At 44.5% G+C, this 27,277-nt stretch overlaps 1 protein-coding gene across 2 annotated transcripts in view; it reads left to right on the top strand.

Moving 5' to 3' along the window:
- Positions 1 to 26,989, top strand: part of LOC308101729 (beta-1,4-mannosyl-glycoprotein 4-beta-N-acetylglucosaminyltransferase-like) — a 42,693-nt gene extending 15,704 nt beyond the window's left edge. Inside the window, exons 2-10 of one of the 2 annotated variants that reach the window (XM_080451187.1) lie at positions 12,488 to 12,595; positions 13,731 to 13,803; positions 20,253 to 20,402; positions 21,072 to 21,269; positions 22,497 to 22,666; positions 22,949 to 23,183; positions 23,664 to 23,746; positions 24,264 to 24,364; positions 24,488 to 26,989. In XM_080451187.1, the coding sequence (XP_080307313.1) occupies positions 12,488 to 12,595; positions 13,731 to 13,803; positions 20,253 to 20,402; positions 21,072 to 21,269; positions 22,497 to 22,666; positions 22,949 to 23,183; positions 23,664 to 23,746; positions 24,264 to 24,364; positions 24,488 to 24,720 (1,351 nt within the window). In that variant the 3' untranslated portion in view covers positions 24,721 to 26,989. The remainder of the gene's footprint in view (positions 1 to 12,487; positions 12,596 to 13,730; positions 13,804 to 20,252; positions 20,403 to 21,071; positions 21,270 to 22,496; positions 22,667 to 22,948; positions 23,184 to 23,663; positions 23,747 to 24,263; positions 24,365 to 24,487) is intronic. The other variant, XM_080451188.1, reaches the window with a different exon arrangement.
- The last annotated feature ends 288 nt before the right edge of the window (positions 26,990 to 27,277 follow it).

The raw sequence follows: 27,277 nt of genomic DNA, 5'->3' as shown, positions 1-27,277 counted from the left end.
ATTAAGCAGGGACCCCTTAGCTGTGAGAGAGAGATGAAGCTGGGACCCCTGAGCTGAGAGAGAGATTAAGCAGGGACCCCTTAGCTGTGAGAGAGAGATGAAGCTGGGACCCCTGAGCTGAGAGAGAGAGATAAAGCAGGGACCCCTTAGCTGAGAGACATGAAGCAGGAACCCCTTAGCTGAGAGAGAGATGAAGCAGGGACCCCTTAGCTTACAAGATTTGTGTTAAAAAAAAATTGCTTTAAAATATATATATTCAAAGATTGCACAAATGTTCACGATTTTTCTAAAAATGTAATAGCAGATCTACAAGCTCGTAGCGCGGCACTCGGTGTTGCGCTATGAGCTTGTAGATCTGCTATTTTTGAATAGCCAAAGGGCACAGATGCGATCCCGGATTGAAAGGGTTAAACCATCAACACTAGGTAAACTTGACCTTTGACCTCTGTACTTGGTCTGCCCCCCGCCCCCCCGTAGTAACTCTGAGGACCCCCTAGGGGTCCCGGACCCCCTGTTGAAGACCCCTGCAATACATTGTGCAGTATGGCTTTTGACCTTTGATCTGTAAAGCAGTCAGTACACTTTATAACGCAATCTGTTTATTGTCCATAATAATAATCCTTCTTCATGGCTCTGACAGCTGTCTGTCTGTCTGTCTGTCTGTCTGTGTGTGTGGGTGGAAGTGTTGCCTGTCGTTGGTTATGTTTGCAGGGCGACAGGGTTGTGTTTGGCTGACGGTTTCACATGTCTTCTAATTTCTAAGTAAAACACCACATCCACACACACACACACACACTCACACACACTCACACACACTCACACACTCACTCACACACTCACACTCTCACACACTCACACACACTCTCACACACACACACACACACACACACACACACACACACACACACACACACACACACACACACACACACACACACACACACACACACACACACACACACACACACACACACACACACACACAGATCAGCTAAAGGTGCTATGCTCCTCCTCACATCATGTGACCAAACGCTCCACTTCCTGTTTCCACGCTGACTTGTTGTCATGTGACATGATGTGGCTGACAGAACATTCTGACATGGTTTAATGTTCTCATTTGGTTCATTTGGTTACCTGGCATCCTATATAGGGTCTTTAATTTCTAAATCCTAAGCGTTTTCAGGTGGGACAACCTAATAACCATTTATGTGTTATTAACCTAATAACCATGTGTTTTTAACCTAATAACCATGTATGTGTTATCCTGCTACCATAATTGGCGGCCACACTCATGGAGTGTACACGAGTGTATGAAGCTTATGGCCGAGCAGACACATGGCCCAACTAACTCCACATTTTCCCCCAAAATTCCTCAATATTCTGCCTGTGTTTACAGCTGCTTCCCATACCGTTACTGTACTTGCAGGATGTACAATCAATAACAAACGCATTATGCCCCAATACTTATGCAAATCACTTCGCCAGCTGCAATTTACTTCCTGATGGTTCTTTTAACAGCCAATCATCATCATCTGCCACAAAACCTCAGCACCTTCGTTCCCCTGCAGAGCACACAGAAACAAGCGCTGCCCAGTACAGTACGTACAGTACAGTACAGGTAGAGGTACAGGACAGTACAGTACCGTACAGTACAGTACAGTACAGTACAGTTACAGTACAGGTACAGTACAGGTACAGGTACAGTACAGCACAGTACAGTACAGTACGTACAGTGCAAGTACAGGTACAGTACGTACAGTACAGTACAGTACAGTACGTACAGTACAGGTACAGTACAGTACAGTACAGTACGTACAGTACAGGTACAGTACAGGTACAGTACGTGCAAGTACAGTACGTACAGTACAGGTACAGTAAAGGTACAGTACAGGTACAGTACAGGTACAGTACAGGTACAGTACAGTGCAGTACGTGCAGGTACAGTGCAGGTACAGGTACAGGTACAGGTACAGGTACAGGTACAGTACAGTACAGTACAGTACGTACAGTACAGGTACAGTACAGTACGTACAGTACAGTACAGTGCAGTACGTGCAGGTACAGTACAGTACAGTGCAGGTACAGTACAGTACGTACAGTGCAGTACAGTGCAGGTACAGTACAGTACAGGTACAGTACAGGTACAGTACAGGTACGGTACAGTACAGTACAGTACGTACAGTACAGGTGCAGTACAGTACGTACAGTACAGTACAGTACAGTACAGTGCAGTACGTGCAGGTACAGTACAGTACAGTACAGGTACAGTACAGTACGTACAGTACAGTACAGTACAGTGCAGGTACAGTACAGTACAGGTACAGTACAGTACAGTACAGTACAGTACAGTACAGTACAGTACAGTACAGTGCAGGTACAGTACAGTACAGGTACAGTACAGGTACAGTACGTACAGTACAGTACAGGTAAAGTGCAGTACGTGCAGGTACAGTACAGCACAGAACAGTACGTACAGTACGTACAGTACAGTACGTACAGGTACAGTACAGTACGTACAGTACAGTGCATGTACAGTACAGTACGTACAGTACAGGTACAGTACATACAGTACAGTACAGGTACAGTACAGGTACAGTACAGTACAGTACAGTACAGTACAGTACAGTACAGTACAGTACAGTACAGTACGTACAGTGCATGTACAGTACAGTACGTACAGTACGTACAGTACAGTGCAGGTACAGTACAGTACGTACAGTACGTACAGGTACAGTACAGTACGTACAGTACAGTGCATGTACAGTACGTACAGTGCAGGTACAGTACAGTACAGTACAGTACAGTACAGTACAGTACAGTACAGTACGTACAGTACATACAGTACAGGTACAGTACAGTACAGTACAGTACAGTACAGTACAGTACAGTACAGTACGTACAGTACAGGTACAGTACAGTATGTACAGTACAGTGCAGGTACAGTACAGTACAGTACAGTACAGTACAGTACAGTACGTACGTACGTACAGTACAGGTATAGTACAGTACAGTGCAGGTACAGTACAGTACAGGTACAGTACAGGTACAGTGCAGTACGTGCAGGTACAGTACAGTACAGTGCAGGTACAGTACAGAACAGTATGTACAGTATGTACAGTACAGTGCAGGTACAGTACAGTACAGTACAGTACAGTACAGTACAGTACAGTACAGTACAGTACAGTACGTACAGGTACAGTACAGTACGTACAGTACAGTACAGTGCATGTACAGGTACAGTACGTACAGTACAGGTACAGTACGTACAGTACAGTGCAGGTACAGTACAGTACAGTACAGTACAGTACAGTACAGTACAGTACAGTACGTACAGTACGTACAGTACAGGTACAGTACAGTACGTACAGTACAGTGCAGGTACACTACAGTACAGTACAGTACGTACAGTACAGTACAGTACAGTACAGTACAGTACGTACAGGTACAGTACAGTACGTACAGTACAGTGCATGTACAGTACAGGTACAGTACGTACAGTACAGTACGTACAGTACAGTACAGTACAGTACAGTACAGGTACAGTACGTACAGTACAGGTACAGTACGTACAGTACAGTACAGTGCATGTACAGTACAGTACAGTACAGTAGAGTACAGTAGAGTACAGTACGTACAGTACAAGTACAGTGCAGGTACAGTACAGTACGTACAGTACAGTACAGGTACAGTACAGTACATACAGTACAGTGCAGGTACAGTACAGTACAGTACGTACAGTACAGTGCAGGTACAGTACAGTACGTACAGTACAGTACAGTACAGTACAGTGCAGGTACAGTACAGTACAGGTACAGTACAGTACAGTACAGTACGTACAGTACAGGTACAGTACAGTACGTACAGTACAGGTACAGTACAGTACGTACAGTGCAGTACGTGCAGGTACAGTACAGGTACAGTACAGGTACAGTACAGTACAGTACAGTACAGTACGTACAGTACAGGTACAGTACAGTACGTACAGTACAGTACAGTGCAGTACGTGCAGGTACAGTACAGTACAGTGCAGGTACAGTACAGTACGTACAGTGCAGTACAGTGCAGGTACAGTACAGTACAGGTACAGTACAGGTACAGTACAGGTACGGTACAGTACAGTACAGTACAGTACGTACAGTACAGGTGCAGTACAGTACAGTGCAGTACGTGCAGGTACAGTATAGTACAGTACAGGTACAGTACAGTACGTACAGTACAGTACAGTACAGTGCAGGTACAGTACAGTACAGGTACAATACAGTACAGTACAGTGCAGGTACAGGTACAGTACAGGTACAGGTACAGTACGTACAGTACAGTACAGGTAAAGTGCAGTACGTGCAGGTACAGTACAGTACAGAACAGTACGTACAGTACGTACAGTACAGTACGTACAGTACAGTACGTACAGGTACAGTACAGTACGTACAGTACAGTGCATGTACAGTACAGTACGTACAGTACAGGTACAGTACATACAGTACAGTACAGGTACAGTACAGTACAGTACAGTACAGTACAGTACAGTACAGTACAGTACAGTACGTACAGTGCATGTACAGTACAGTACGTACAGTACAGGTACAGTACGTACAGTACAGTGCAGGTACAGTACAGTACGTACAGTACAGTACAGTACGTACAGGTACAGTACAGTACGTACAGTACAGTGCATGTACAGTACGTACAGTACAGTGCAGGTACAGTACAGTACAGTACAGTACAGTACGTACAGTACATACAGTACAGGTACAGTACAGTACAGTACGTACAGTACAGGTACAGTACAGTATGTACAGTACAGTGCAGGTACAGTACAGTACAGTACAGTACAGTACAGTACAGTACAGTACAGTACAGTACGGTACGTACGTACAGTACAGGTACAGTACAGTGCAGGTACAGTACAGTACAGGTACAGTACAGGTACAGTGCAGTACGTGCAGGTACAGTACAGTACAGTGCAGGTACAGTACAGAACAGTATGTACAGTATGTACAGTACAGTGCAGGTACAGTACAGTACAGTACAGTACAGTACAGTACAGTACAGTACGTACAGGTACAGTACGTACAGTACAGTGCATGTACAGGTACAGTACGTACAGTACAGGTACAGTACGTACAGTACAGTGCAGGTACAGTACAGTACAGTACAGTACAGTACAGTACAGTACAGTACGTACAGGTACAGTACAGTACGTACAGTGCATGTACAGTACAGTACGTACAGTACAGGTACAGTACAGTACGTACAGTACAGTGCAGGTACAGTACAGTACAGTACGTACAGGTACAGTACAGTACGTACAGTACAGTGCATGTACAGTACAGGTAACGTACAGTACAGTACAGTACAGTACAGTACAGTACAGTACAGTACAGGTACAGTACGTACAGTACAGGTACAGTACGTACAGTACAGTACAGTGCATGTACAGTACAGTACAGTACAGTACAGTACAGTACAGTACGTACAGTACAGGTACAGTACAGTGCAGGTACAGTACAGTACAGGTACAGTACAGTACGTACAGTACAGTGCAGGTACAGTACAGTACAGTACGTACAGTACAGTGCAGGTACAGTACAGTACAGTACGTACAGTACAGTACAGTGCAGCTACAGTACAGTACAGGTACAGTACAGTACAGTACAGTACAGTACAGTACGTACAGTACAGGTACATTACAGTACGTACAGTACGTACAGTGCAGTACGTACAGTACAGTGCAGGTACAGTACAGTACAGTACAGTACAGTACAGTACAGTACAAGTACCAGCACAGTACAGTACGTACAGGTACAGTACAGTACAAGTACAGTACGTACAGTACAGTACGTACTGTACTGTACTGTACATACAGTATTTACACAATACTACCTACATAGGAAAATAAAGTCTCTTCTTCACCAGATGCAATTTAAACACTGTGATGCCTGCTCAGAGTCATATTGTGTCTAACATACACATCTCCTCTCTCATCTCAGCTGTACCTGGGCCCTAGGTGTATTCCAATCAACCAGAGTGCAGTGGCCATCACTCCAAATGTTGTGACGTCAGGGCTCTCAATACTGCACATTGGGGGAGGAGGAGGGGTGCAGGGCGGGCGCACAGATCGCTGTGTGGGCGCAGGTGCTATGTGGGCGCGGGCGATAGAGCTGAGGCCGCGCGCAGCGCGGCCGAAGTTCTAGTTAACCTAATAACTAGAGATGCACCGATTGAAAAATCCTTGGCCGATACCGATTACCGTTTTTTTTAAAGTCTGACCTGCTGATACCGGTTTTACCGATACCGATTTTCTATCTAAGAACTAAACAACTAACTAGAATTTGTTCAGGCCGAGTACAAGTACTTAATTTTGTGTATTTGCCAATATAGAGTAGGCCTACCAATAAGCCAGGAAAATAACACTTATGCCATATCGTAATAGTACAATATCCACAATCACAGACGATATCCAGTCTAATATCATGATATGGCTATAATATTGATGCCCTAACTATACAACAAAAGGCTGTGATTACAAAAAGTAAAATAATACTACTGTAGTCTATTTAATTTGTTTTATTTGTACCATTGCTGTCATGGCTGTCACTTTTATAGAGCTGCATGATTATGGCAAATTATGGGTCCATATTGAGATCAGTTATTGAAATGATAATTTTTTTAAATGGTAATCTTTTTTACCAAAAAATCTTATCTTAATGCAAAATGATTTTCTTATTTTGACTAAAAGCAAAAATAATTCAGACACATAGCATGTCTCTGCATTTAATTGTTTTCAAGGTGAGAAATGTACCCAATATGTCACTCTAGTCATGGGGTCTTCAGCAGGGGGTCCGGGACCCCTAGGGGGTCCTCATAGTTACTACAGGGAGGCCGCCAAATCTTTGTGTGATATGATATTTTTTTACATTAACCACTAGCATCCCATTTTTGAGGAGGATTTAAGCCAAAAATAGCAGATATACAAGCTCATGAGCTTGTAGATCTGCTATTTTTGGCAAAGAAGTATATAGGTGTATAGGGAAAAAGAGCAGATCAAGTTTTTTTTTTAAAGTTCAAATCTGCAGCACAATTTTATACAATATAGAGGGGGTCCCTGCTTCATCTCTCTCTCAGCTAGGGGTCCTTGGCCTGAAAATGTTGAAGACCCCTGCTCTAGTCTAGTATCTTGCCTTTCAATGATATCAAAGGCAAAATATTACCATATGTCTCTGTTTTTGGCTTATTTTAACCTCTGGGACTTATGTTACACTACTCTCTGCTGCTCAGTGGACTTTGTTAAACTTTCAGACGAGTCTTAACGAGCTTTAATAGGCTACAGCTGGATAGATGACAAGACGTCTGTAGGCACGTGAATTAAACCAGCGGTGCACTGTGGATGGATGATGCTCACAACGTCTTTTTGAGTTGTTGTTGGAAGATGCTTACAGCATTATGGACTTTTCAGATGGCGCCTAGTAATTTATTTGGACCAAAAAGCAACCCCGCGGGTAGGAGCTACTGTCTACTCTACTGGGAGAAGCACGCACGCGCGTCCGCCCCCGCGCGTGCGCACACACACACACACACACACACACACACACACACACACACACACACACGCACACACACACACACACACACACACACACACATACACACACACACCACCCGTACCGTCTTTTCAACAACTTATGCAAAGAGAGAGACAGGGGGTGATTTTTCTTTGGAACTGGCTAAAATAAAAGGGATGTTTATAGGCAGTTTTTTTTTCCTGTAGCCTGCATCAGCTTTTACAATGCTGTTGTCTGTCACTGAAAGTGAAACTAACTTCAACTGCATGGACCGTCTGAGCAGCCTGGTGATGCACTTACTGCCTTTAAACTCTCAGTGATGGACCGACCGACAGTCACGGCATTGAGGCTATTCTGCTCGCAGCATTATAGAATATATCATATATTCCATATAATATATATATTCGATATATGTATCCTTATATTTCAAAGGTAATCAGCACCATCTGTAGGCTGTCACTTCTTGCTAATGTTTACCGAGTCGACTCGCACGATTTGATCATCATGCTGTTGCTGCACAGTGCGTCAGTGCCCATGCAGTATCAATTTGACCGGCATAAAATCGGAATTTATGACAGTGACCGTCCGAGCACCGATCCAGCCGGTGTGACCTAAAACCGGCTTTTTTAATCGGCGGCCGATTAATCGGTGCATCTCTACTAATAACCATGTGTTATTAACCTAATAACCATATCTCTGCTGTCCGGCAGAAACCAGCTAACTCCAAAATGTTCATTAAAAAAAAAGAGTTAGGAGGTTTTGTTCATCAGTGATAAGAACAGCTGAATGGACCTCCAAGCTCACAATGAGGTTGGAGGTCAAGGGGCCTGGAGTCAGCCAAACCAGCTAAGGGACCAGTCGAAATTTACAGAAGGGGGTCCCTGGAGGAAAATAGGGGAGGTTCATGCCTTTCTAATTTTAGTCCAAGGGAGGGTCAGCTAATTTTACTTTGAATCCAAGGGAGGGTCATGCAATTTTGAATTGATAAAATAGTCCGTTTATATAGAAAAATATACATATTTGTGCCTGATTCACTAAGATGTTCGTAAATAGTGCCTAAATAAAGTGACTAAAGGGGTGCGTATTTTCGATAAGGACAAACGGACGTGCGTCGGTGCGTAAATCAGGTGTGTAAATCACTTATATGTGTATCGCCGGTCTTTCTCATTTTTGTCTGACAGTCAGAGGCGCGTTCACGTGGAGAATCATTTGCATTGCTCCATGTCCCATTTAGGACCATAAAAGGCAATACATCAACACTCTTCAAAAGGGACAGATCTACAAGCTGACAAAGCTTAAAAAAAAGAAAAAGTATTGGCATCAAAATATACTTAAGTACTAAAAGTAAAAGTGGCCTTGCGCTGATCTACAAATTGAAGATCAGCGCAAGCGAGTCCCTCACACGATTAAATGTTTATAAAGTAAATAGCCGACTCTCACGTGTAATGAAGAGAATAAGAATTTTGTTTACAGTTTAACCTCACGACCAAAGGCTAATAAAACTTGGAATAGATATTATATTGTTACGGGGAAAAAGAGATGCAACATAAAGTGGGAGTGAAACCCGTTTTTATTTAGAACTTAATATATATTTACATTAACTTAAATTGACTTTAACTCGTGTGTGCGGGCAGGGGTGATGGCCTCCATAAGATGAATTTGAGGGCGGAACACACACGTGTTGCATGATGAACTACATGTAAAAACGTCAGAGGCTTGACATGTTTGACATTTCAAATCCGTTTCAATATGCAAATAACTCGACCTGTATTGTTAGAAGGGTAGGCTACATTCCAGATAATTTAAGGAGTGCTGCGTACATCCCTAGGTATGTGCAGAAACCGGTTTATAATGTCATGGTACAGAAAGTACATGACGCGAATATGCGTGCAAAATGCACATGCAACGGCCACGTGAATGGCAATGACGTGCCGTACAGCACGTTAAGTTACATTTCTTTAATAAGACTTTCAGAGGTCCTCTCTCTCTCTCTCTCTCTATTCCAGGAGATAATAAAACACCTTTCTATCTACTCAGATGACACCCAATACAAATTCATTAATATTAATATATAATAGTTTTGTTTTAAATGTTCTAGCCTTGACGACCATGCAGTCTTATGCAAACGTTAAAATGTAATTTAGATAGCATTTTATTTAGACAGATGCTAGGTCATTGTTGACCTGGCATCCTAAGTGTGTGTATAGTTTCAATGTACATTATTTATTTATTTTTTGATATTATTATAATGTTTAGACTGATGATAGGTTATTGGTTTATCTATGATCCTAGATTACTGAGTTTACTTGCTTAGCCTACTGTAAATCACGTCTGCTAAATGCCAAAATTGTAAATTGTAATTTGGCTTTTGTAATTTACACGGTGTCCTAGTTATTTGTGTTTGTGAAATAGCCTTATTTATTATTAAATAATAGGCTATGGGGGGAGGGGGGGCACAAGGTAAAATGCTATAGGCATCAATTTCCTCAGGGCCAGCTCTGACTACTGTTACCAAATACTCAACTTTTTTCAATCTGACCAGGATTCAATGGGTTTCCCACATCTAAGTTGAGAACACTATCCATTCTGCTACCACTACTACTGATACTACACTGTGCATTTAGCAAGACTGACTACAGTAATGTTCTAATCAATGTGGAAAGCAAAACATCGGACGGGGATGATGGGGAGGGTTAGGGGTGTCAAGATACACTAATTTCACGATACAATACATGATGTTGGGCATATGATATCGATATGATACATTATTGTTCTTTTCTCATCAACATTGGCCATCATCTTTAGTTTAAACTAACTTTATAAAGCACTTTAAAAAACAATTACAAAGTGCTTTGTACACACAAATAAATACATTTGTGCAAGCTTAAGGGAGAAGTGAAGTTCTCACTAACTATAAACCCATTGTTTCAGAGGACTGATAGATACTAATATAACAAATATAATATAATATAACACTGCATGACTATAAATTCCACAAACCTCATATCTTGTCATCTGGACTTTACCAACCAAATGCAGCCTAGTTATTTCCAACAGCTCAAAAAAATCTATAATACCAGATACAGTAATACCATGTAAACCATCTTAGATTAGATGTAGGCCTATTTGAGAGTGCAGAGGCATAATTGCTTTGATTAACGAGCGTCAACTAGCATCAGCTGACACACAACACCTCCTCTCTGCAGTGCTTTAAAGGGATAGTTCACCCCCACAAAATCTTTTTTTCTATCGATTAGTCACCCCATGGAGACTTGAATTCATGGATTATTATTCTTTTGTCGCATTCCCAAGACAATAATTTGATGACCAGTAGGCAGCGGTTCCGGTAGGAGACACAAAAGGAGACTCTTTGTGTCTCCTACTGGAGATGAACTCAAGTCTCCATGGGGTGACTAATCGATAGAAAAAAAGTCATTTTGGGGGTGAACTATTGCTTTAAACTGAAAGTGGCTGGAGTCTGTTTCTCCAAAATACCTTGAATATGATGGAAGACATGATTAATAATTACTGTGATTATGATATGATTTTTTTCCATAAATCAGGGCCATTGAACACCCTTTACGTCTGTGTGTTGATAAAAAAAATGATTGAACCAATTAAAAGTATTAAAAAGTGCTTCTGACAAAACCAGCTAACTCCATTAGAACATCAAACTTTCTGCTAAACCAGCTAAGTTCACCAAAGTGGGTGGAGTTAGCTGGTCTAGCTGACTCCAGGCTCCACCCCCTTTTGACCTCCAACCTCATTGTGAGCTTGGAGGTCCATTCAGCTGTTTTTATCAATAATGAACAAAACCTCCTAACTCCATTTTTGTTTTGTTTTTGTTATTTCCTGAAAAATGAACATTTTGGAGTTAGCTGGTTGCTGCCGGACAGCAGAGATATGTGTTATTAACCTAATAACAATGTGTTATTAACCTAATAACCATATATGTGTTATTAACCTAATAACAATGTGTTGTTAACCTACAGTAATAACCATGTGTTATTAAACTAATAACCATATATGTTGTTATTACAGCCAATGTCTCTGTCTGTACAAACAGAGCTGTCCAAACTTTGCATGTATCTGCACATGAAAATACTGTAGTGTATATTCCTTTCCAGGAATATAAAGCCTGCAGTTTATATTAGCTTGGATTTCCCATCGATGTTACTGGTAGACAGGTTTCTGACAGAAATAGTACCATATTATCTCCCACTCCTTGAACTGCTTCATCTCTCTCTCAGCTAAGGGGTCCCTGCTTCAAGGTTTAAAACCAAACCATCAGAACCCTCAACGCTCACCATATACTGCCCCCAAAACCAACATCATGAGATGAATTGCACCTTTGAATAGCATTTTACCTACATTGCACTTTGAATGCATTAGCACTTTTTTTTTACCAATGTTGTTTTTCTTTATTTTATCGCTGCTCTCTCTCTCTCTCTCTCCTAGATGTTTTTAATGTCATAACAATGTCATAATAGAACTATCATAATAGTTTACAGGACTGACCATTTCTGTAGAGTGACTATTAGGTTTAATTTTTCATGTATTAGAACAAAAATATAATTTGAACAGGCATATATATTATTATAGTGTAGAATAATGGGGCCAAAAGTGGGAGCAATGCAATTCCGAGGTCAATGACCCCTCAAGGTCACCAGAGATCAGTCAGAAAGTGCTTCCACGTCTGAAATCAAACCTTGGGGTACTTATTGTATGAACATGATATGCTGAAAGTTTCATGCTTTAATCATAAAATGCACAACTGGTTTGCTTATCTTTCCCACTACTACCTTTGGACTTTAACTATGGTGTTAATGGTGTGTGTGTGTGTGTGTGTGTGTGTGTGTGTGTGTGTGTGTGTGTGTGTGTGTGTGTGTGTGTGTGTGTGTGTGTGTGTGTGTGTGTGTGTGTAGGTCTCCAGTGCGTGTGTTCTCCACAGCAGTGTGTGTGCTGACAGTGTTTCACTGTTACCGAGCCCTGAACCTTCACCTAACGAACACCATCAGCCTGTCCGTACCAAGGTACACAAGCACACGCACACGCACACACACACACACGCGCACGCACGCACGCACGCACGCACGCACGCACGCACGCACGCACGCGCGCGCACACGCACACGCACACGCACATACACACAAGAGTGTGTAAGAGGTCAATTCTACAAATGCCTTCTAAATCAGTAGTTCTCAAACTTTTTCATGTCAAGGACCCCACAAGGTGATATGTATTTGGCCGCGGACCCCCAGAAGAGAAGATCTGTGTTAAAAACATTCAAAACTAGAAAAAGTGCTCCTCGGAGCACAGGTCTCCGCCAGGTCAGGTACGTTATTCTGGCCTCCTGGTGGCGCTATAATAGGCCAATGTGAAAAGGGTGCCAACCGTGCCATTTATTCTTGCATTGACACTGCATTCATGATTTGAGGCATTTTGTTCCAAAAATGTGTTTTGCTAAATTAGACCTGCTGGTGGCGCTATAACAGGCCAATGTGAGAAGGGTGGCATTTCTTCCTCGGCCTAGTGGGAATGTGCGTGTGAAATTTCACGGAAATCGCAAGCTGTGTGTATACTTTGAGGCTTTTTGTTCAAAACGGACCAATCCTGCAAACTTTGGAAGCCAACCTTAGCCAATGAGGATGGAATATGGGCAATCTGACAGATCCGTGTTGATCACATGACTATAGAGATACTGTGTACCGATTTGCATGACGTTTGGATGAAATTTGCAGGAGTAATATAAACAAATGGGCTGGTGACAGACGAACGGACACACACACACACACACACACACACACACACACACACACACACACACACACACACACACACACACACACACACACACACGGACGGACAGGGGGTAAAACATACTCTCTCGCCATGCCTTCGGCCTGGCGGAGACAATTATTCACATGTTTTTCAAACACTTAAGATTTTTCAAAAAGGTTAAAAAATAGCAGACAAACAGTGTTAATATAATCTATATGGTATATTATAGTGTTATAATGTCATAATATAATCTATATGGTATATTATAGTGTTATAATGTCACAATATAATCTATATGGTATATTACAGTGTTATAATGTTATAATATAGTATATATATATAAATGGTATGTTATAGTGTTATACTATAATACATGGTATATTACAGTGTTTTCATGTGGAGACAGACTGAACGTTCAGAAGACCCAGAGACCAGAGCTGATCCCAGAACAGAAAGACTGGTGAGATGATCATATTATTTTATATATTTATCTGGTGAGATGATGTGGCCGAAATATATATAGGGTTGAAGTAGTTAATGTTTTGTAATAATAATCAAAATCTACAAAGTAACTAGTAACTAAAGTTATTCTTTCGTTTCTGTAAGAAACTTACTTATGGGATATCATCGCCCTCTGGCGATTGCACAGAGCACAACACATATGCTCCCGGAAACAATCTTCGATTGGACAGGGTTCTGTGACGCAAACCGGAAACCGGTTGGTTATAAAACCCCCTGCGTCACCAGGTTCATCCCAAGAAGTTAGCTAACACCGCTAGCCAGACTACAGGCCGCGTTAAGCTAACAGGCGTGTGCTAGGTTGGGTTAGCCTAGCTGCGCTTACCTGCCTCGTGGTGACTCGTGTCTGCGGTCTGACGGGCTGCGGCCTACCAGTAGCAGCGGACGACCGACATCGGCTGTGCATCCTGTGCCTGGGGCCCAACCATGCGTGGCTCGCCCTGAACCACGCGGGCGACGAAGACGCATGCAGGCCCTGTGATGACTTCACGGTCCACCAGCTGGAGTGTCTCAGGAGGGCCCAGGGCCTGGCGGCCGCCAGCAGCAGTGCTAACACCGACGCTGGCCTCGCCACGGGCCACACGGCGTCGGTGGGAAGCACGGGCCTCGGGCCAGGCCTACCACAGGATGCACCGAGATCCAGCGGAGCCAGGAGGAAAGTCCGGAGAGAGGCTCCTCCGTCGCCTTCGCCGGACCGCGCAGTTCCAGCCGAGGCCAGTGGGCTACCGACCGGGGACTGCATTCCTCCCTCCTCCCCCTCCTTCTCCGTCCTCGCCTGGGGCGACACTCCGACGCCAGGAGGCTCGGATGGGGAGGACGCCGGGATAGGTGAGGCTTCCCAGGACGAGGTGGAGGCGGGACCCTCCCCCCGTCGGACACGAGAGGCCCCGAGGTCCAGTCCGGGGCCTCTCGTACCTACATCGGCGCGAGCGGAGATCCTCGCGCCTGCAGCAGCTGCCTGGACGGAGCCAGCAGCACCGTGGGTGACGGCTCCTAGCGTGGCGAGGGAGCCTCTCGAGCCCGTGTCGGCAGTGCTGCGGAGGGCTGTCTCCAGGTGCGGCCTGGAGCAGCCAATGGAGGCAGCGAGGGCTTCAGTCGGGGCCCCCATCCCAAGATTCCAGGGCCTGGCACCCCTCGTTCCCCGGCAGGCTCCTTCAAAACTCCTACCCAAGGCTGTGGGAGTCCGTGAGGCCCTGCACCATTCCTGGCGGCGAGATAGGGGGGAACCGGAGCGACTTGGTTTCGCAACCAAGATCGTCTCCGGGTCGGACCTGGGGGTTATTGGCCTTCCCCCCCTTGGACGCTGCTCTGGCGACTCGTATCGAGAGGGCGAGGAGAGGCTCGGTGGGGATTGGACCGGGACATCGGCCCATCTTCTCCGAGCATGCCAGACAGGATCGCACCGCGGCCCTCAACGCCCTCTACAAGGCCTCGGACTCGGCTGCGGAGGCGCTCAACGTGGTGTCGTTGCTGCAGGGGTCGGCCGCCGTCAGACTTAGAGAGCTGGTGGCCAAACCCCTGGTGGACGGGATGCCTGCGGCAGCGGTCCACGGAGAATGGGTGGAGGATGCGGCGGAGCTGGACAGGCTAACGCAGCTAGCCATCCTCTGCACCTGCCAGAGCCTGATGTGGACGGGTCGGGCCATGGCCCTCACCGCGGACTTGGAGAGGGCCCAGTGGTTGGACCTGGCCACAACTGTGGGGGCGGATGTGTCTACAGGACTTCTCGCCCTTCCCCTCCAGGCCCATAACCTCTTCGATAGCAGCACAGACCTGATCGGGAGGACACAGGCGGAGGAGCAGCAGAGGCGACCGACGAGGAGTGTCCAGGTCGTCCTCCGCCAGAACCAACTCCTGGGAACGTCCATGCGGCTCCTTCGGCGTGGGGGACGTAAGAAAGCTCAAGGACCCTGAAACCCCCCCTCCGGTAAAATCCCCCGGAAGGACCTCGGGGCTGGTCGCAAGGGGAGGGGTAAGTGTCAGTCTACGGCCAATCTGGGAACCCATCGCCAACTGAAAATGAAAAACAGCGCCCTCTGCTGTTTGTTCTATGTCTGTTGGCTCTGGGCGGAAGAAAACGTAACGCCAGAGCGCAAGGAAACCGGTGTTTGTTGTATGCCCTCAGCGCATCACTTCCGGTTGGTGCGACTATGTTTTCATTCCCACTAACAATATTTCTACACGGAACACTAACACCACTTCTCCCAGAGAACATGGATCGTATTGGTTATAAGCCCACTTGTTTCTATGATGAAAGAGTACGTTAAAATGTGAATATCTTTCCGTGGTTTTGTCTGCTCCGCGGACGCTATTGTTAAATTAGTTTCGGTTTGTTTCGAGGGGGGAAGGATCGACGGACACGTGAATCCCGCCCACTACATTTGATTGGGTAAAGCGCGGCCTGCTTCCTGATCTGAAGGCACGCCCATGCGCACATGTTATGACGAACCTCCCCGACAGATTCCAACGCAGTGCAGAAGCTGTTCTTGAGAGATTAGTCTACGGCTGATCCCGTCACGGCCACTTGGCCGGTATTATGCGGGGTCAGCTCCCCAATTGGGGACCAGAACTGGCGCTCTTCTTGCCCCGACGGACAGGGCCACGGGCGGCTCCGCGGGAACACAGAGACTATAAGAGACGCTGAAAAAGACAATTTAATTGCCATGCTGTCCTTTAAGTCTAATGTGTGTGATGTGATTTGTGTGTGTGGAATAAACCCGTTGCCGAAAACACAAATGCTCATTTCTTCTCATACTGATGTTAGAGGCGGATCGCACCCCGGTGGGGTGCCCTGTCCTCGAAGCTATGCTATGAGCCCTCAGTGTTCGGTTTGCACCCTGGACGGCATTCCGAACACTGCAGGGACAACTCCTGTGCGTGCCATAAACTTGATGAATCAATTGCAGGTACAGTAGTACCTCTTTCTGATATAAATCAAATTTCTATTCACAATGTGAAACAGGGGCCTTCTGTGATAAAAACATTTCCAACTGCGACTGTGCAGTTCCCTCTTCCGTCCAGCAGATGGCTGCAAAGCTCATCTGTGGGACGGTCGAGAGCCAAAATGGCGGCCTCCCTCAAATGCCCTAAAATGGCGGACGAGGAAAGGCGGAAATGCGTTTTCCAGACAGCCCCGGTGTTGCACCGTAAAAACTCCCCTGGTGGGACGAAAGTTTTGTTCCGTGTAGCAACAACGTCTCCGCAGAAGAGGCCCGCCCCGGTTGACCTCCCTAAGATGGCGGTCGTCAAGAGGCGGAAGTTGACGGACCAACGGACCCTGGTGTTACCCCTTCAACTCTCCCCGAGAGGGACGGGTGTTTCGTTCCGGGTAGAAACTCGACCGAGTAAGGGTTCCGCTGTCTCGTCGAGAGGAGTGTCGACGCCTCCGGTTCCCATGGAAACGGGCTTGTCCTCCGAAGCGGTGAGTTCTTCGCGTCCGTTGAGACGCGGACGGAGGCGACCGCTGCTGCCCCCTGTGGACGCTGGTTACGCCGGTCGGGCCGGCAGTTTCACCGGTAACCTTGGTAACAAGGCGACGCTCTTCGGAGCCGATGACGTCATTGACCCCCTCCGACCCCACGAACCCTCTGGCTCGTTGCTTGGCGTAATGGGAAGCTTGCAAACCAAATCCTTGGGTACTGCGTACCATTACGAAAGGGTAAAGGTTGCAATTTTCTCGTAGACCTCCCCTGACGGACGAGGTTATTTTCTCCCGAGCATCAGGCCAGGCGGCTGTGACGCTACGGGAGGAAGTGGTGTCTCTACTGAGCAAGGGTGCCATCAGAGAATTATCTCCGAATCAGAGCCAGCTAGGTTTCTATTCGGAATATTTCCTGGTGAAAAAGAAAGGGGGGGGCTTTTATTCTGAACCTAAAAGGTTTAAATAGGTTTCTGACAATCTTCAAATTTCGAATGCTAACAACGGCCAGGTTGTTGCGATCGATACGTCAGGGGGATTGGTGGACGAGTATAGATCTGAAAGATGCCTATTTTCACGTCCCAATCTACCCCGCGCACCGGAAGTTCCTACGTTTTGGCTTTGAAGTCAAAGTATACAAGTACACGGTGCTCCCGTTCGGCATGTCACTGAGCCCTCGGGTCTTCGTGAAATGCACGGACGCGGCTATCGCCCCGCTACGCCGGCAGGGTCTCCGCCTGGCGACGTACATAGATGACTGGCTGCTGGCGGCGGGGTCGAGGGAGGAGGTGGCGCGGCACATGGAGGTGGCCATTGCGCACCTGACGTCCCTGGGGTTTACGATCAATACTCGAAAGAGTGTTCTGATCCCATCCCAGCAAACCACCTTCGTGGGGATTTCCCTGGACTCATCCACGATGGTGGCGCGTCTGTCTCAAGACAGATTGGCCGGGTTCCTGGCGTGCGTGCGCTCTTTACGCGTGGGGCGCAGAGTTGCGTACAGGACATGCATGCAGGCTGCAGGTCTCATGGCCTCGGCCATACACCTGATCCGGCTGGGGAGACTCCACATGAGACCTTTTCAGAGGTGGATGCGGACTCTTGCGGAGTCTTAAAATACCGCACACCATGAAGTTTCGAAAAGTGGTGGTCTCTCCCTGGGGCGTGACGACGTTGCAACCGTGGTCACAGGCGTCCTTCCTGTCCGGTGGAGTCAGGATGGGCGAAGTGGTGACACGAAAAGTGGTTACCACAGACGCTAGCCTCTCAGGTTGGGGGGCTGTCCATGAAGGCTACTCAGCCAGGGGGGTGTGGACTTCTGCTCAGAAGGTATACCACATCAACTATTTGGAGTTGTTGGCGGTCTTCCTCGCCCTCCGACGGTTCGAGGACCGTATTGTGGGATGTCATGTTCTGGTTAGAAAGGATAACACCACAACGATGTGCTATGTCAATAAACAAGGGGGCCTGGGCTCTGTTGTTTTGGACAATTTAGCACGCGAACTGACGCTATGGAGCACATTGCGCCTAGCCTCGTTACGCGCCATGTGCCGGGTCTCCTCAACAGCGGAGCGGATCTGCTGTCTAGGGGCGAACTCCGGTACGAGGAGTGGTCTCTCAAACCGCAGGTGGTGAGCCTGATCTGGCTTCGGTTCGGTCAGGCTCAGATTGACCTGTTTGCGTCCAAGGGGAACGCAAAGTGTCCACAATTCTTTTATTTGAATCACAAGGATTCCTCCTTGGGGGTGGACGCGTTGGCACACGTCTGGCCGGACGTTCTGCTGTATGCCTTCCCACCTTTGGAACTGATCCCGTCCATCTTGGAGCGGGTCAGGGTCTGTGGCAGGACGGTCCTGCTGGTGGCTCCTTTTTTGACCTTGGGGCGTACAGGTTGGATAGGGTTGCTCCTGGGACTCCCCAGGGGGGTCTATGTGTCCCATAAGTAAGTTTCTTACAGAAACGAAAGAATAACTAGGGGTTACGTAGGTAACCCCAGTTTTCTTAGTTTTATAGTAAGAAACTTACTGGAAACCCCTTCTGTGCGCTTCGACTAGCGTGCAGAGTGAAGGGTATCAGAGGATGAACCTGGTGACGTAGGGGGTTTTATAACCAACCGGTTTCCGGCTTGCGTCACAGAACCCTGTCCAATCGAAGATTGTTTCCGGGAGCATATGTGTTGTGCTCTGTGCAATCGCCAGAGGGCGATGATATCCCATAAGTAAGTTTCTTACTATAAAACTAAGAAAACCCCTAGTTTTCAAATAATTGTAGTGCAGTAAAAAAGTACAATATTTACCTCTGAGATGTAGTGGAGTAGAAGTAAAAGTACAGAAAATTGGACATACTCCAGTAAAGTAGAAAATTGTATGTAAGAACAGTACTTGAGTACATGTACTTAGTTACTTTACACCACTGGTAAACACATACATATAATGCAGAGATTCAGTGTAGTGTCTCAGTAAACTATAGGATCACAGGTAAACAATGAACCTAGCATCAGTCTAAACAATATAATATAAAAATAACATTCTGAACATTTGAAACCATACAGTGGGATACCATGTGAACAATGAAGCTACTGTAAGAATATAATCACTGCAGTTACGTTATGCCTCCTTCCCTTTGCGTTGTTCTAATCATTTAAATATCAGACATTTAAAAAGAGTGAACAACAACATGTGAGGACAATAATCATGGTGAAAACATTACCATGTGAAACACTGGGGGAGGGAGACATCTAGTGGTGAACTGAGGAACCACAGTAACATCCCCACATAGGATGCCCCCCACCTTCCCACAACAATTATGGTATATATATATATATATATATATATATATATATATATATATATATATATATATATATATATATATATATACATATATATATATATATACTGTCAGTTTGCAGTTATCTATATTGCTATTATTATTATTATTATTATTATTATTATTATTGTTGTTGTTTCCAGGTTACAGTGATGCGGTCAGATCTGGAAACATCAGGAAACATCCACAAACAAACCTTCACTCTGATCAATGACACCCAGAAACACTGGATGACCAGCCTGTCTGGACATCACTGTCTGAGAGAGGGGACCGCCAACATGACCCATGACCAGGTACCCTGACCTTTAACCCCTAACCCCTAACCCCTATCACCTAACCTACAGATTCAGGTTGTGGTTAAGGGTCAGGGTTAGACATTTAGGTTTTCAGCAGAGGTGTAAAGTACATTTACTTAAGGTCTGTACTTAAGTACAATTTTGAGGTATTTTTACTTTACTCGAGTATTTCCAATGTTCAGTACTTTTACTTCTACTCCACTACATCTCATAGGCAAATATTGTACTTTTACTCCACTACAATTATTTGAAAACTTTAGTTACTAGTCACTTTTTACACTTTGATTGTTATTACAAAACACATTAACCATTTCAGCCCTATTATGTATTTCGACCATTTGAAAATAGCAGATCTACAAGCTCACAATGAGTCGCGAGTCTCTATCCAGCTGATCTACGTTGCGAGCTTGTAGATCTGCTAATTTATTAAAAAATGTCATTCAAAAAATCACTGTCCTAAAAAAAATCACTGTCCTAAAATGTTGATGTGTGTGTGTGTATGTACGTATGTGTGTGTGTATGTGTGTGTGTGTGTGTGTGTGTGTGTGTGTGTGTGTGTGTGTGTGTGTGTGTCTGTGTCTGTGTGTGTGTGTGTGTGTGTGTGTGTGTGTGTGTGTGTGTGTGTGTGTGTGTGTGTGTGTGTGTGTGTGTGTGTGCGTGTCCCAGTGTGTGTGTAGAGCAGGATGGCACGGTGCCCAGTGCGGCGTGCCCACGGTGGTGCAACACTCCAACCTGGCCAACAGGGGGCGCCTGTCCGTCCGCTCTCAGCCCCGGAGGGTCATCAACGCTGTGAACATAAACCATGAGTTTGATCTGCTGCATGCACGCTTCCATGAGCTCTATGGATCTGTAGATCTGTTTATGGTTAGACCTGTTTATGGTTATTATCAGTGGTGGAAGAAGTACTCAGATATTTTACTTAAGTAAAAGTACCAATACCACAGTATAAAAATACTCTGTTACAAGTAAAAGGCCTGTGTTCAAAATGTTACTTGAGTAAAAGTACAAAAGTATTGGCATCAAAATATACTTAAATTATCAAAAGTAAAAGTACTAAAATGTTTGAAAATAGCAGATCTACAAGCTCACAGATAATTGTTGTGGAGTAAAAGTACAATATTTGCCTCTGAGATGTAGAGGAGTAGAATATAGGAAATTGGAAATACTCAAGTAAAGTACAAATACCTCAAAATTGTACTTAAGTAGAGTACTTGAGTACATGTACTTAGTTACTTTGCACCACTGGTTATTATTATTATTACATTTATTATTGTTATTATGATCTGCTGCATGCTCGCTTCAATGAACTATAACACTGGAAATTAGACAAGCAAACATGCATGAATAATTTTTTTTAACAAGGGCGTCAATGGGAAATTGCAACATTAACTTAATTCAACATTCTTCAATACTCTCCACCATTGAGATTTCTTAGGACTTTTGATATCTCTGCTGTCGAGCGGAAACCAAAAAACCAAGGAAGGTAAATTAACTCTTTGACTGCCAGAAATCCGCCGCCGCGATCATCCATTCCATAGTTGTGGGCAGTTGAATGTAGGCTGCTTTATTCCGTCATTATCTCTATCCAGCAATTGCAGCCGGCAGATTGGTATCACTGGGTGGCAAAATGTAGCCGGGAGTTCTATGGAATACATTGCATTCTTTTATATTCCTGAACTTATTATATGACAACGGTCTCAACATTCAGTGTTTGTTCGTAAGCTGGTCCAGCCGGCTCTATTCACTGCACTGTATTTCATCGAACTTCCGGTGCAAGTTTGCCACCCATGAGCGTCATGGCGCATGTCCGGCGTCCAGCGCGTCCCTTCCTTACTTTAACTTCCTTGACGGAAACCAAATTATGTCCAAAATATTAACTTTTCAGGAAATGAAAAACAAAACAAGTTTTTAAAACAACACAATACTGCCTCATCAAACAGTTGAAAGAGTTTCTGTTACAATTCGTCCCAAACAATGCCTATAACTTATTGCTTTATGAAAAAGCCCTTGTTGGAATTTAACCCCTATATTACCATTGTTGTTGTCCCAGTGACTTGTTTGTGTTGTGTTCTGAGTTGTGTTGTGTTGCAGGTGTGTGAGTCCAACTACACAGCGGCCGGGGGTTATAGACCGCTCACCTTCCTGCATCTGTTGCTCAACGGCACCTTTGACTACGTCAAGCACAAGATCCTGTACGTGTTCCTGGATCACTTCCCCCGCGGAGCTGAACGCAACGGCTGGGTGGCCGACGACTACTTCAGGTAATACATCCATCCATCCGTCCGTCCGTCCGTCCGTCCATGATCTTTTCCAGTAAAGTATTTTTCCCTCCATTGTCGTGCCCAGTGGTGGAAGAAGTACTCAGATGTTTTACTTAAGTAAAAGTAGCAATACCACAATATAAAAAACTCTGTAACTCTGTTACAAGTAAAAGTCCTGTGTTCAAAATGTTAAGTACAAAAGTATTGGCATCAAAATATACTTAAAGTACCAAAAGTATAATTGAACTTATGTATTTGTTTGTGTGTTTGTGTTTCCACCAGGACCTTCCTGACGCGGAACGGTCTGTCGCGGGTCCGCGGGTCTCGACCCGACGACGTGTTCCTGATCAACGATGCGGACGAGATCCCGGCCAGCGCCGGCGTTCTGTTCCTCAAGCTGTACGACGGCTGGACGGAACCCGTGGCGTTCCACCTGAGACGAAGTCTGTACGGGTTCTTCTGGAGAGAAACTGGAACCCTGGAAATACATTCTGCATGTACCCTACGTATGTTAGAGGTAGGATCAATATCTAATCAATAAATACTGTCTGCCTGTATCCTATATGTATGTTAGAGGTAGGATCAATAAATCAATATGTAATCAATACATACTGTCTGCCTGTACCCTACGTATATTAGATATATGATCAATATCTAATCAATACTGTCTGCATGTACCCTACGTATGTTAGAGGCACTATCAATATCTAATTAATATGTAATCAATAGGTAATCAATACATCCTGTCTGCCTGTACACTTCATAGGTTAAAGGTAGAATCAATATGTAATCAATATGTAATCAATACATCCTGTCTGCCTGTATACTACATATGTTAGAGGTAGGATCAATATTTAGTCAATATGTAATCACTATCTAATCAATACATCCTGTCTGCCTGTACACTACGCATGCTGCATTCAGTGACAAATACAAACCTCTTGAATCTTGAATGTGTTCATTTTTATATTTCTGTTTATGGTTTTATTGTTTACAGGCTGTTTATCAGAACAATGGCATTTTACTGAGGAGGAGACACCACTATGATCTACCTGGTTACCAACAATACCAGAAAGACAGGTACATGTCTGTCTGTCTGTCTGTCTGTCTGTCTGTCTGTCTGTCTGTCTGTCTGTCTGTCTGTCTGTCTGTCTGTCTCTCACACTAGTAGACAGGTGGTGCTGTAGTCAGTAGCAGTGTTAATTTTGTTGAGTAGGACTAAGACTAAAAGACTAAGAATTTGATATTTGGTCGACTAAGACTAGACTAACACTAAACAATTTCTAAAAACTAAAGACTAAAATAAGACTAAAATAGGACTAAAACTAAATGGTGTGTTGTTCAAAAGACTAAGACTACATCAGAATTTGCTGTCAAAATTAACACTGGTCAGTAGGTAGTCAGGTCCATTATGTTTAACCTGTCTGTCTGTCTGTCTGTCTGTCTGTCTGTCTGTCTGTCTGTCGGTCTGTCGGCCTGACTGTCTGACTGTCTGTCTGTCTGTCTGTCTGTCTGTCTGTCTGTCTGTCTGTCTGTCTGTCTGTCTGTCTGTCTGACTGACGGTCTGTCTGTCTGTCGGTCTGTCTGTCTCTCACAGTGGTAGACAGGTGGTGCTGTGGTCAGTAGGCAGTCAGGTCCACTACGCAGGCTGGCATTGTTCCTGGTGTTTCAGCCTGGAAGGAATCCACTATAAGCTAGGTGTTCTGTCCTATTATTATTATTATTATTATCATTATCATTATTATTATTATTATTATTCTTATTATCATTATTACCGCTCTCTATTATTTTATGTTTATTATATCATATTTGTATGATCAGTTTCAGCTCAGAACGGGGACTTCCCGCGCTGGGGGGATTACCCGGAGAAGAGGGATCTGGGCTACATCAAAGACCTGGTCCGGACCGGAGGCTGGTTTGACGGATCAAAGTGTAAGTGTCCTCCCAGCCACCGGGGGGAGCCCATGTACGCCCCGCGCTTCCTGCTGGACAACTTCCCTCAATACCGCCACCTACTGGAGAACCCTTACATTAACCACAACACACAAACGTGATAGAAACAATAGTTCGGGCAAACTCGCGTTTCACATCAAAGTAGTTGTAACAATGTTTTTCTATGAAGTCCCCAGAACAACATACTAACTCTTTCATTGCCACGGACGGGAATTCCCGTCCGTTTTTTTTTAAAATAAAAGATCGCACAGTGATCTATAATCCGGAGTGACCACTTTCACTGTACCTCACACGGATACGGAAATAACGTCATCCGAAGATTTCCGCCTCCATCCACCTTCTGTCTATTGGTTTCCTGCAAATGCTTGTAACTCGAGTTAATTTGTTTTACCCTGGATTTGACGAGACACAGTGTATTCAAACGGCTCTAGCAAAGGGAGCAACAGTTTTGGTAAAAAAACGTTTAAAAACGACGAACAGTGATCCCTTTTGTGTTTACGAACCGTCTTACAAGCGATCAAAATGTATATAAATGTTCTGTGGCCAGTTGGGGAGGTGGGAAAGACGTGCAGTTTTGACAAAAGATGGTGAATTCAGCGTACCTGCGGCAAAACAAGTTATTTTCCACTGGGGAGCAGACACAAATCCTTTCTGTGTCCACACACGCTGGATCGATCGATCATTATGGATCTGCATTTTATGTGACCAGTTGAAAAGGTTATAAAACACGAACAGCTGGGGCGCCTGATGGAGGGGAAAGGAACTGGTTGGAATAACGTGTTCCTTCCACACGCTACGTCTAACCAGGGAAACTCCCCCCTGTCAGGTGACAAGAAGGTCAGTTGGCTCTCATGCATTGAAGGAGGGATGAGATCGGCTCTGGCCTCCCTAGGCTGGCAGGGGGAGTGTAGTGCCCAGGATCACTTAGATAATTGGCACCGGGTGAAAAAGGGTTACAAAATCGTGGGATAAAAAAAAAAAAGATGCAAGGTGTTTATGGTGAGTTCACAGACAAACAACTTCCTCATTCTTCTATCCAGAACATTAAGACCATGTTTACTAAACGAGCAGAACAGAAAACAACAAACTGCCGTTGCGTTCTGACTTTTTATTCTGCGTTTACAAGCGTTTACACGCAGAATAAAAGTGATTGAAAAAGCTGTTGTGTGCATGCCAGCTGGCTAGGTATATGGCAGCGCTGTGACGCGCTGCCAGATAGACCAGTCTTGCATGCGTAGAACCACTTCTGTTCTACTTCCTGTCGCGACTGTAAAGACGAAATGGAAGTGGGGAGGAGGCTTCACATCCTCTTTATATTTTAATCTTGAACAGAGCTTCAGAGTCCCAGACTGTAAGACACTGGAAACTGGAAACATTTGAAAATTGTGGGAGGCAACAGTCTGGCCACGCGAGACTAACACAGATGTAACAGCATTCGCGGCGTGAGCCGACGTGAGCCATGATGACGTCACACGTTTTGCCGTTTCCCCCGTATTGCACGTTTACATGGAGACGCGAGGAGGAGCGTTTTCAAAGAATTCCACTCCGGGAGGGGGTTTCACTTTGTTTGCATTTTCAACCCCCGAAAATGCTGTCTACACGGAAGGCACATCTGATATTGTATGTAGCCGTTTTCTCTAGGGACTGTTGTCGTCTAAACGGGGCCTTAGACAAGCTTTTCTGCTGTAAATGAACCCGTATGAAACTAACTGCTTAGGCTGTTTGTTCTATTAAAAGTGAGTCTGGTTTTATGTGCTGCTAAATGACGTAGCAAAGGTGTTAACCATGAACCACAGTGGCCTCAGTCACATGCATTTACACTTGATTTGGGAATGTCCTGTGTAATCTGCTCTTTGAATAGTGCAGTCTATAAATGACTGAATAAGAATAAAAGCTTTAGAGTCAATAGAATAATAAAGTATATCAATTGAACAGTGCCTTAGAGTTAACAGAATAATAAAGTATATACATTGAACAGTGCCTTATAGAGTTAACAGAATAATAAAGTATATAAATTGAACAGTGCCTTATAGGGTTAACATAATAATAAAGTATATCAATTGAACCGTGCCTGATAGAGTTAACAGAATAATAAAGTATATACATTGAACTGTGCCTTATAGAGTTAACAGAACAGCCATGAATGTCCTGCAGTCTATTGTTCTCAGATGTCATGGAGAATGTCTTCTACACCCTCAGTCTGCTTTCATTGTTGTTGTTGTTTTTGTTGTTTTTGTTGTATTGATGGACTGTAAATATTTAAATCCCTAAAACACCTGCATTAGCACATTCAAAGTTTGTACATACTGTAGCTTCAATAAACAATATTTTTCTCATTGTTTTTGTAAATAAATAAAGCTGGGTATTTGATATGATTGATTGATTGAATACTTTATTAGCCAATAATGTTGTGCCTGTTTTTTTGTCTTACTTACCCAATAGGTTTGATTGACCTTATTTTTGCAGGACCCCTCGTGATATCAACACTGGAGGTTTGATATGTTTGATGTCAACAATGGATATTTGATATACACTGGATGTTTGGCAAACAACATTTTCAAGACATAAGCATAAAGCACCTGCCGATCAGATACCATTATGACAGACATCATTTCAGAGGTTATGAAAGGTCACTATTGTGTGTCTAATGTTCGTCAA

Source organism: Gymnoscopelus braueri (genome assembly GCF_963280865.1).
Source record: "Gymnoscopelus braueri genome assembly, chromosome: 15".
Lineage (NCBI taxonomy): Eukaryota > Metazoa > Chordata > Actinopteri > Myctophiformes > Myctophidae > Gymnoscopelus > Gymnoscopelus braueri.
The sequence above is the reverse complement of the archived record's forward strand: the minus strand, read 5'-3'. Positions and strand labels throughout refer to the sequence as shown.